Source organism: Hipposideros armiger, unplaced genomic scaffold (genome assembly GCF_001890085.2).
Source record: "Hipposideros armiger isolate ML-2016 unplaced genomic scaffold, ASM189008v1 scaffold_246, whole genome shotgun sequence".
Taxonomy (NCBI): Eukaryota; Metazoa; Chordata; class Mammalia; order Chiroptera; family Hipposideridae; genus Hipposideros; species Hipposideros armiger.
In genome coordinates this window covers 8,468-20,648 of record NW_017731596.1, presented here as the reverse complement: position 1 = coordinate 20,648, position 12,181 = coordinate 8,468, and the positions used below count along the sequence as shown (strand labels likewise).

The following is a 12,181-nucleotide window of genomic DNA, read 5'->3' as shown; positions in this document are numbered from 1 at the left end:
GGCCACATTTTGTATCATCTACTGATTTTTATCTTTAGCTTATTTGAAGTCTTGGAAGTAGTTTTTTTGGCTTGGCACTGCTAGCTGACCCTGGGCACCCTCTTGGGTAAAGGGGGAAGCTTTTAGGGGACCTGGAGTTCATTACTTGACATGGGAATCAAATTTTTATAAGGTTAGGGCTGCTGGGTTCCTGGTTCCAGACAGTGACTCATTCTAACCTTGTACCTCAAAGGATTGAGAAGTGGGGGGAAACCAGGGCATCATTAAAAGCAAAGTGTGGCTCCTGAACTCCTGGATAAGGTGATAGAATTCTTTAAAATGTAGCAGTTGCAGACAATTTAGACTTTAGGAGGCTGCTATGCTCTAAAATTAGTCAAGTATTCAGGAAGGGAGAATATAGGTTGGCTAAATTGCTTGAGTCCCATTTTCTTTCTATTTAAAAAAAAATTTTTTTACATAAAAGAACGTTATATTGTATTCACCTAATTGGGTTGCTTGTCTATATGGTAAAACGTATCCTGCTTATAAACATTGGGTGGTTCGTAGCAATCAAACAAGGTCAACAATATGAAGTTGACCTTACATGGTAACTCTAACAGGGTCCGTTAGCGACCCCTACGATATTTTTTCTATAGCCCCCATTTTCTTATTCCCATTTTTGATCTTGATTGGTGGCTGCTCAGGCAATACTGACAGGATGTTAGAAACATGCTCATTTTGGACAATAATTACGTGAGGCAAGTCTTTCTGTAGAATCTGTCAACATATTTGAACTCATTCTAACCCAGGCCTAGAATCTGTGCCTTATGTGGGTCAGGTTGTAACTGGGTGATCCTACGAACGAACTCTGTTCAATAGAGAGGCACTTACTACATTCAACTCTGTGGCTGCAATTTCCTCTCGTGTCATTAAGTCATGTCAGGGGCTCTGCAGGGCTACAAGACAAAGATCTGCCTGGAACCAGGCCTGGCCTTTCATTGACTCCACATCACTTACTCTGTCCTTCTGAGACATCCTCCCCACAGCTCTAGGAAGATGAGCCTGTCCCTTGCAAGCCTTCCGTCGCTGCCACTACAGCGTTAGTGCCTATAGTTCTGGGATGGAGGCTTCATAATCTTTTCTCTCCAGGACCTAGTCCAACTCTTGCGACCAAATAGAAATGGTTAATAAGAAGATTTTGCTATTGGGCTTAAAAAAGGTTACCTCTGGCACATGGTAGATAACCAACAATAGCTTGTTGAATTGAATGCGTTTCAGCACGTCCACGTTAAAATCTGCTGTTAGGAAGCGGATGGACTTGGGTACCTGGCCCTCTGCAGTCTTGCTGCCCTCCTGTCAGACTCCTGGCTTCGAAGTCGTTATTAAGCACATACAAAATGCAATCTGCAGATGCCTTTGTCCGCGCAAGCCTCCGGCCTGGACCTCACTGCTCCCTGGCTTCTCTCACGAATGCATCTTTGCCCCAGCAGTTCCTTCCTTCCCACTGAAACGGTGTTGCCTCTATCTTTTCTCACGCACAAAGAACACAAAGCCATTTCCAGGGAATGAAAGACTGTGCGGACCTGATGTATCTCGCTTTCCTTGCCAAGACCCACTACAAAATGCGGGTGTCTGGGAGTAGAGGTGCCAACAATAAAAATGCCAGTTCCGGCAGGTCTTCTGGACAGAGACCTTGCAAAGCAATAACTAAATTACAGGCACTGTTGAGAAGGAAAATAAAGGGAGCAGAAGCCCACCATCAGTCTGACCCAAATGCATCAGTAAGAGTCAGCAGCATCTTTAGCTTCCTTTCCTTGCTCTTTTCAAGGAAAAGTGAGATTGGGGCACTTACGTTGTAAGTAGAACAGAAACAGCTGGGGAGGAGGGGGCAAGCAACAGGAGCCTGGGAGTGGGGGTGCGGGGGAGAAAAGGTGAATTTGGCAGAGGGTGGCAGAACACTGGGAAAGATGCCTCGATGTTTACCCCATTTGCTGCCAAACCCTTGTGATCAAATAGAAATGATTAACACAATTTTACTGTTGTTTTAAAACAATGTTATATTGGGCAATTCATAGTATTCTAAATGTAATCAGGCTGTCTACATGCTACAAGGACAGACACCCCCTACTCCCCCCATGCTGGTCCATCTATGACTGGTGTCTCAATAACCATGTCCCCAAAGTCCAGGCTATGGGGTTCTGTTCTGTGAAAGGGTTAAAAGAAGTCCCTTTGATATTTTAGTGGTGAACGCCTGTGATTGAAATCCAACATAGCTTGCCTTACACTGAATTTCTCAACATATAGGGTGATAATATATCTTTTTAACATTATTTCATGTAGTTCTTAGATGGCCTTTCCTTTTCTCTCCAGTTGGGATCAATCACACCCTCTTTTATGCTTACGTAGAATTGGTTTGAAGCCCCATTTTAGCATTCATGACATTTTTTGGACTTTTCCTGGTAGATGCTGATACGTCTTCCTCCTAAACTAAACCTAGAATTCAGAGGCTTTCATTCCATCTTTGTACATCAAGCACCTAGCATGGGACTTATGATATAGGATTCACTCAAGCAGCGTCTGTCAAATTAAAGGATAAGTGGTTAACATGCTAGAGAGGCTATTTCAATGAGGTTGATGGTGCATCTGAATTATTGGGCTGCAGAAGATTTAAATGGAAGAACAGTTAAAGTGCGCAGACCGAGTACAGTGGACTTCAAACATTTACATTTGTTGGCAAAATGGAAGCAAAATGATAGTAAAATCATTTGGGGATATCACAGATACGTTTTAGGTGGGGTGCTTCCAAATTTGTTCCTCCAATGTCACTTTGAAGACTGTACAGGACGCTACATGACATTACTCCACGTTGCCTTGATAGAAAATGCGAAAGACATGTATATGCATTTTTACCAAAAGGTGGCTCGGTTAAATGCCCTGACAGTGAAAAGCAAAGGACTCAGACACACTTGTCCTGCACAGGGTTTCGTCACTGTCCCCACACTACAGAGCAAGGGTAAGGGCTGTTGGCCAGGAGCTGGGAACAGCCTTGTCACCAGAACCCTATCGGGATGGGCATCATGATAATGGTGCCCGGCAACCATGGCTCTCATCCAGCCTCCCTTCCCGTTTCCCATCATTGTTTTCTTAGAGTTACTCTTAACAGGATTCAGCTCAAATTTCTAATTCGGGAAAGCGTGTGTCTTCTGCCTCACAATGCTTTACGAGTACCATCAGCCCTCCATTTCTGCTTTCTGCCAATAAAATAGTTCTCATTTCCAGAGCACATCTGATAGGTCTTTGCAAAGGAAGCGTAATTGGTGGCAATACTGGAATGGCTGAAAATGAAAGAAAGTTGGGTTGAGAATCCCATGAGAAAATAATTTCCTTTGCCTACTGACATCTAGGATGTAGGAGACTGGTGAGAGGCTGGCTTTTACTCAACCTCTGATGGACTAAGCGGTAACATGTGTCTGGGTTTTTCCCGAATGCTCTATGGTCTTGCTGAAGGCACCTTCCAGGGTCAGGCAGGTGGGGGACCTAGTGGTCCGGTGACCGTGGGCAGAGCAGACTCACCTCTCAGCCTCTTCAGCCTCTGCTCCCGCCTCCTCCTCCGGACCACCAACAGGAGCACGAACAGCAGCAGGACACCCACCAAGATGCAGGAGATGGTCACCAGCATCTTGAGCCCCTCATTGGTCGTCAGCCCTTCTTCGCTTTGGACAACTGACTTAATGAGTGGAGGGATTGTACCTGAAAGCAGGGCCATGATGTTAGGTGGCTATTAATGAAGACAGCATGGTGGAGATTTTAGGGATGGCGGGTTACGACAATCACGCCGTGTGATCCAAGGGTGTCCAAGATGATGGGGAATGAGAGGAACGCTTTTTCTAGGTCCTTGCTAATTTATCTACAGGCTCACTCCCCCACGGCTGCCCACCTTCGGACTTACTCTACAGCACATCAGCTCAGGATGTGCACCGAGGGTGAAGAGTGTCTCTTTGAATGAGGCTTCATTTTGCAACGTGCTGCTAGGTGGGGGCACCTGGAAGCATCAAGTCCAGGCCAGGTGCTTAAAAAAGCCACATGCATTTACTAAGTGTCACCCGAGGTGCACTGACAGAGGCTGTTTGAAAAATTGCACATCAAAGAAGGAACAATAGGTTTGGCAAGGGAACAGGGGAGAGTCTGCGGGGAGGCGGCACTGGATACACTGGCTTAAATAAGCTTAAAATCCCTTTGCGTTTGGTAATTCGCTTGCTTTTTATCACAGGGGTAAGACCAAATGTGCTTTAGAAACTCTTGTTTTACGTTATAAGAGCTACAGACAACTTTTCGAAGGGGGACCATCCAGGTGAAAGCAAGCTACTTATTGACCGGACACTGTTAAACAGTGCTATGAAATTCAGATTATTTACAATCATAAGGAAGCACCTAAGCAGATTGAACCTTGAGCTATTTATTGTAAGTTGCCTTCTGTGCAGAGGCTAAATACAGTGGGCAGAGATCCAGACACAGAGGTCTGCTTTTCATGGGGCATGTACCTTGGCACCCTCTGTTATGTAAAATGCTCCATCCCACTCTACTCTCCATGTAAAACAAGCACCAGGAAGCTGGTGATTTAGGGAAAAGAATGCAAAAATAATATTATTTCCCCCTGAGCAAAAATGATCTTGATCTTGCATTTAGTCAGTAGAGATAACAGAACCCCAGTTCCCTCTGCAATCTGTTATGGTCAAGAAGACTGTTCTTCCAAATTTATAGTGTTTTTGGCTGGAACCCCAAGTCTGCAAATGCTCAGAGCCCAGGTAAGAGGCACATAAGGGATGCATTGAGGATGAGCTTGCAAAACCAAGACACCACAAGGACAAGCAGAAATGTCTGGCTACAGAAACGGCAGAGGAAAAGTCAAATAAGGAAATGGAAGAATCTGAGATCTGACTGGTATAGATGTGAGGCTAATTGTCAATGTTTGTTTTCCCAAAATGAAGAAAATCCTTCAGGCAGATGTGACAAAAGAGATATTAAAGCTATATATCTATGAAATTGGTTCAAAGAAACCCATAATCTTTCACAAGAAAAACACAAATATGTATCCTTATTTCTAAGTGTCATAAAATCATTTCAGATTTCAGAAAAATGCTGCTCACAAGACTTTTTCATGATTATGATCTAAGCTCCTGGATAAAGCGAGAGCATTAAATCTTTTATTGTTAGAAGACAAACATTTAAAATCTGCAGCGTATTTTGTGAGTTAGAGCCAGTTTCAAATTCTGCATGTGAGCAGTTTCCAATTAAATGATTAGCTGTGAACATATCACCGATGGGCACACTAGGTACTCCGGCATCTGCCCAGGTTATAGACAAGCTCCATGCTGGAGTGTGGTTATCTAGGCCAATTAATGCAAATCAGTAATCTAAAGTAAGAAATTTACTTCCTACCCAAATGGGTACCGGAGAGCAAAGGACTTCAGGGAACCCGTGAATGCTAAATGAAGTGTTTGGTCAGTGCCAAAGACCAAAGAATTGAACCACGTTGGCCAGAAAGCAAGTCGAGAGTGTTGTTCTGACTGTGGGATGCTTTGTGAGGAGACATCTTTGAGTGACGTCACTCATAACTGAGAGCTGGAAAGTCAGGAAAGCATCATTCCCGGAAGAGAACAGGTTACTGTACAGGCAGGAGCTGTGCAAGGCCTCCAGGGCCGTGGGGCAGCGTGTACGGCAGAGGTGGGGCCTCAGGCTGGTATAACCAATACCAGGGGCGTTTTTACCAAAGGACCTTCCTACATTCACGGGCCCACGGCCTGAAATGTTGGAGACGAGCCAGGGCTCTGGTTGGGGAGGACTTTGTAAAGCTATGGCCTTGGACAGGAGATTCCGGTTGGGTCACACCGTGTGCCAGAGCAGGAAGAAGCGGCCCGAGGGGCCACCATGCGGAAGACGATGACATGAGGACCCCAGCCCCATCACCTCGTTAGGTTCTTAGATTGTTTCTTGGGTTCATGGACTTTCTTTCCTTAGGACAGTATAACCTTCACTCCAAAGAAGTTCCTGCCAGAGCGTTGATTAAACAAGGTTCCAAGAGCACAAAAAAAAGAGAAGTGGACACACCTTAGACTGCGTGGTGGTGGAGAAAGTATTGGGGTGCTTGCTGAGGTACAGACTTTGTAGGCTAAGTCACTCAGCACTGTGGTCTGGTCTGGTCAGGTCAGAAGGCTCTGAGGGGAGCTAAGCCAGGAGCCCCAAACATTCTGATAAACTGCAGCCAGTGTTACCTCCTTGTGGTTAGAGCCTCTAATTCAATGACTGCCACTCCTGAGTGACAGTCACTGCCAGGCTGCAGGAAACATCGTCAACATCCCAAGGTCCCTAGATACATAACCTCCAATTACACACTACTGTTCATTTGTTCAGCGGGGCATGTGTTCAGCTACCAATAAATGGCCCTTGATACTAGTTATAGAAAAAAAAAAAGGATAAAAATTAGCCATTTATTTTTGGTCAGCTAAACGTCACGAGACCTCTCACCTGGCTTTCAAAACGCCCATGCCAGCTTCGTGAATGCGTGCGCGCTCACACGCACTAGTAGCCTATGACATGGTCCTGTTTCTGTCAGTGCTCTATTTCTATTCAGAGACTAACATAAGCTCCTGTATCGTGGAAAACTGTTTTTGCACATGCAGTTTAAGGGCTTAATGAGAGCAAAACAGAAAGCTGTTATGTGGATTGGGATGGGGTGGGGGAGGGGTGGGAGACAACAAAAGCCGTGTTAATTCACAGTCGCTGACAAGGAACAGAAGCACGTGGTGAAGAACCCTGCAGCCCGAAGCGAAATCACTCCTGCACCAGACTCCCTAACGAGCCACCCGTCGGCCCTCAGCCCCCGATTTCTGGAGCACAGCCCCGGTCACGTGGGTACCAGGAACTAGAGTGCCCTGGAGGGAGTGGCCCCGGAGCCTGATGGAATCCGCGGGCAGTGGTCACTCTGGGCCAAGGATGAATGTCACATGGGGAAGTGACAGTGAGCACGCGCGCGCGCGCCCGGGGACACAGACGGGGCCATGCAGCCAGCCAGCTTACTGCCGTCGTAGTTGAGCGTGGCGAAGTGGGCCTGCCTCTCCGCACAGCCGGCGCTGTTGCACACCCGGATCTGCAGCTCGTACCAGGTGGCTTCCTGCAGGTCGTACAGGATGTACGACTTGGAGAGAGACGTCCGCTGAGCCGTGGTCCACACCGTGGTCCCAAAGGGCCTGTACTCGAGCGTGAAGGAGGTGATGGGACAGCCGCCGTCATTCCAGCCGATGAGGTTCAGCCTCACGCGCGTCGTGTTGATGCTGGCAAAGAGTTCCTGCTCCTTGGAGAACTGGGGCTCTGCGGGGGAACGCACCGTGGGGTCAGCTCGCAGCATGCTGAAAGGGAGCCGGCGGCGGAGTCGGCACCCCACCCCCTTTCTCCACCTGTGGGGGGCGCTCAGTCCCAGTGTGGGCCACAGCCACCCACAACTTGTCCACTATTAACAGGGACCCCGTGCACCAGTGAGCTTCTGCTACTGTGATGACCTGGGTGTGAGGGGGAAATCGGGTGGGTAGAGGTTGTTTTTGTGTATCTCAGAGTTCTCTGAAGAGCAGGGCTATTTTCATACGTGTTTCCCTGAGTGGTTCTGAAGGACCCACTGCAGTGAGCTGAGCTCACTTGGTTCTATTCTCATGCCAATGGACCTGACTCAAAAGGAGGCAGAGTTGGATTTGAGAAGTACCAACAGGTGTCCCTCATAATCCAAATGCTTCATACTGGCTCCCAGGGCTCCATGAGACATATTTGTGCATAAATCCATCCCTCATTACCTGAACCCTTAGCACACATGATCTAAAACTGGGGCTGGATCCAAATAACACCTTTGCCTTCCCAATTCTCTCTTTCCTGCCATTCAGTTCACCCCACCGGATAAGATTCAGGTGTGAGGGAACCCTACAAGGACCCTCTCTTCACCTCCCTCCTCCGGGCTCTCCCTGGCTGCAAGTTTCACTGCTGAACGCCACTTCCCTGGGGTTCAGCTCCCTGGGGCCCATGTTTCAGATAAAAAACCAAACAAACAAAAACACCTCACATGAAAGGTTGACAATCTAGCCCAGTCACTTTCCACGTGAAAAGCAGGGCCTATGAGGCAACCTGGGAGCTACAGGTAGAGGGGCTCCGGGGTAAGGAACGGAGAAGGTTATGCTAGAAGAAGCAGGGAACACAAATGCCACATTTCATGGCTGCCCAGCCTGGGCACAAAAACCATTGATTTTCAAATGACACTCTTCTTTTTAATTGCAAATGAAATATTGAAAAAAAAAATAGAATGAGAATACTCTGTAAGCACCGGTCATCTCTCTCATTGTGCTATAACATTGCTGAACCCATTTTGGGAAAAAGAATGTTCAAACACACAAACAAACATGCAAATATATGACACCCTTTGTGATTCCAACCTCCCACCCCCAATCTGGAGAACAGAGCAAATCTAGAAACAAGAAGGAGGCATACATACCTTTCCCTAATGTTTTCGCTTCTATGATTTCACTTATGCGCCCTGGCCCCACTCCATTTTGGGCGGTAAGAGTGAACTTATACCAAGTGCCACATTTCAGATTTTCCAGGCGGTAGGAACGTTCACTGGGGCTGATGGGGAAACTCCCCCACTGCTCACTGTTGTCCTCTGAGTATTGCAATATGTAGCCTTCAGGAGACAAGACATATTCAAAAGCACGTCATTTGCTTTTGATCAGAAGTTGGAGGATGTTTGCATTTTGTACAGATGCGAATTCTCAGAATTCGCACGTCTTCGGAAGAGAAAGTTGGAACTTTTCCTGATTCCAGGAAATTTAACCCCGGTGTGATGGCCTGTTGATTAGTGAGCTATGTAGGCCACACTGGAAATTACTGTGGTGGTATTGCTGGGTACTGTGGTGAAAACAAAACCACTTTCTGCCCGTTCCCTTTTGAAAGGCAGAGTGGACATCAGGAAATGGACACACAATCTATAAATATCTGACCTTCAGAGCATGCGTGCCCCAATCCTTATTTAAGAGATCCAAAGCTCTAGAAAAGGGATATGTCGTCAGTGGGGTAGGAACGTATTCAACCACCCGCTACTCAGTTCATAACCACAAAGAGAATTGGCCCCCAATCCTGTAGGCTTCCCAGCATTTCAACGGGAGCCTGGCTTCTCCTTAGTTTGAAAAGTCCCTCCCGCAATTCATTTCTGCACCTGAACCCTGTTACCTCGACTTCTACCACTATTAGCAACAGCTGTTCATTCCTTGAGCACTCACCATGTGCTCCTCATTGCCCGCCTGTGAGACTATGATTGCTTTCTCCACAGTACAGGTGAAGACGCAGAGGTCCAGAGAGGTTAGGTGACCCTTCTAGGGTCCCATGGGGAAGACTCGAGCCCCACCGTCAGCATCTGAAGCCCATGCTCCCTGCCCTGTGGTCACTGAGACACGCCTTCTTATTGTGAGCTCCAGCCCTGTTACTTCAACCACCTTCCTGGGGGCAAACAGACCCTGTCTGCTCTGTCCTTGTCTCCCAAACGTTCACACCCAGGCAATTCAGGACTCCCCTGCTCGGAGCATTGTGTCCTTATACTAACAGACTGGTACCTTCTCTCCCACCGTGGACTCCATTTTTACATAGGCAAAGCGCTTGTCACGTCCATACTACAGGGGGCCCTAACCTCTCAATGGAGATCACCCATCTCTGATTTGTTCATCCATGGCCATGGTCAGTATCCTCCCTACTCCTTTCTCCTCCCCTCCCCTCGGGTCCTCTGCAGCCTTGGGGCCCCTCTTCCTTCCTGAACCTCATTTTCTCTTCTGTATTCCTGATCTTCACTCCTTCCCACTCCTCTAATACCTGCCAGGTGAGTGATGGATCTGCGTATCCCATGCTCCCTCCGTCATCTGCCGACTTCCACTCCAGCTCTGTCCAAACTGCCTCCTCGGAGCCCTGCGTGTCATGGCGGTTGTGCTCCCCTTCTCATTTCCTCCATCTAAACCACTTCTAGGAGGCTTTTCTAACCCTTAGTCGTGGGAACTCCCATTCTACTGGCTTTGGCTGCCATTGTGTTTCAGGGACACCTTTCCCTGGAAACTCTTCACTGCTAAAATTGGCTTCATCTCTAAGACCCTCTGCTCTGCACTCTTCCTGTACGACCTCTCCCATGCGCCAAACTTACAGAACCAAAACTTCATTGCATTGAGCCTCGAGCATGAGGGTCCCTTGACCTTGTCCCTCAGTGCCCCATTTTTCCCTCCCATATAAAGGTTCTCTAACCAGCCTAGAACCTCTGGTTGACCATTCCAGTAAGGAGCCTGGTTCCACTCACTCTTCTGTCTTCCTGCAACACGTTCTGCCAGCCACCAACTTGGGTCACCTGTGATCCAGTTTTCTTCCCAGCTACCCAGCATCACGTGAGAAGGTCATTAAAGTGTGATGATTGTGACCACTACAATCTGTGTTGTTTACATGCAGCTGGGGCCTCCCTCCCACTTGGCAATGACTTTGTTCGTCTATTAATAACTCCCTTTGCATCCACACGGCAGCTGTTACAAGTCTTTCCCACACTCCTCACACCCACGGATGCATCCTCACCCCTAACCATCCAACTATGTTTAAATAACAAGCTCACCTTTTACTTTCCTGACAAAGGGGGAAGATCCTCCCCTTCACCCAGTGGAGTGCTAATAAATGTTTAACAACTGGCTCTTAAAAAAACCCAAAAGAGCCCTGGTTGGTAGCATTTCTGATTTCCGTGGCATGTAAATATCGCTGAGTGCAAAGCTGGGAAGAGATGCAGCACAACTTGTTCTCGTGAGCTGGAAGGAGCGGTCTTCACACCAATGGCTTCGTCCCCAAATGCCCCTGGACTTCCAGCTGTCTTCTTTCCCTTCCTCACTTCCCTGCCTTTGGAAATCTAAGCCCGCCATCCTCTTCCAGCCGCTGTTGGACGTCTTTCGTCACTCAGCTCCTCACTCGAGCATCTTCAGCCCCTTCCTCTGGACTGACTCCCTTTTCTTGGTCTACAGCTTCCTCAGAATGATGTTCTCCCAACTCCACTTATGCTAGAATTATCACACTATCTCAGTCCTTCGGTATAAACTTCCTTTATTCTTTTCTACTATGTACTCATTGCAAAAGCTTTGTGCAAATAGACCGCTGTCCATCTAAACTCTACATTTTCCATCTTTTAATACTTTATGAGAACAGTAACTGTGATTACTTGAATGAATGATTGAGTACATGAATGAATGATACAGTGTTGACAATATGGGGAAGAAATGGTATGCAGAATCTCAGGGGAGAGATTACCAAATTTCTTTTTGCTTTTTTTTTTTTTTGCAATTGTTAATATTTCACTCAGATTGGATGCATGATAATAATTTTGTGAATGGGGTTCCTTGGATAAATGATGAGTTTCAACACATACCATAAAACTAGATGTGTGATTTCTTGTTTAGGTACTGGAAGAGTTAATTATATGATGTATTTTTTTTTTTGAGGAATAAACTAGCACATCAAAGGTGTGTCACTTATCGGCCTGTGGCTAATGACAACTGATGGACGATTGCAGACAACCTATTTCTTCTTACCTCTAATGGAACTGCCCCCATTATCTCCAGGGAGCCAGGAGAGGGTAATGGAAGAAGATGTGGTTTTGGACACTGTGAGCCGAGGCTGGTCTGGCGGCACTGGGTAGGAAACAGATTTTAGAAAATAAGAATTAGTTTTTCAGATCTTTAATCTTCTTCAACAGTCATTTACCAAATCATTTTTAACATCCATTTATTAAATAAGTGTTTGAGGTTGCCAAAATATGCAGCTCACTTCTGTCAAAATGTCTATTTAGTTGATATCCTGGGCTAAAGAGATAGAATAGAGTGAATCTATTATTTAAAGAAAATTCAACCACATGTCTACTTGGATTTATATCTAACACATTTCCTCACCAATTCCTGGAATTTCTGAGTTGTTCATCACTGATTGAAATCTTCTTTAAACGTACTAAGGATACGTGTGTTATTCTACCCTGAATTTCAGCCATGAGTCAAGTGAGAAAGATAAATGGCGCCCACTTAGCTGTTCTGCTCTCAGGGATGCGAACGAGGGAGGGGGAGGGGGACTTGTGGGGAAAAGAACGGCAAGATTTTCCATTTTCTTA

The 12,181-nt window shown here is 46.6% G+C and overlaps 1 protein-coding gene across 1 annotated transcript in view; it reads right to left on the bottom strand.

The window, feature by feature from the left end:
• Positions 1-12,181, bottom strand: part of DSCAM (DS cell adhesion molecule) — a gene marked incomplete at its 5' end in the record, with an annotated part of 78,834 nt that overhangs the window by 59,553 nt on the left and 7,100 nt on the right. Inside the window, 4 exons of the mRNA XM_019655759.1 lie at positions 3,553-3,729; positions 7,057-7,347; positions 8,510-8,698; positions 11,613-11,711. Of these exons, the coding sequence (XP_019511304.1) occupies positions 3,553-3,729; positions 7,057-7,347; positions 8,510-8,698; positions 11,613-11,711 (756 nt within the window). The remainder of the gene's footprint in view (positions 1-3,552; positions 3,730-7,056; positions 7,348-8,509; positions 8,699-11,612; positions 11,712-12,181) is intronic.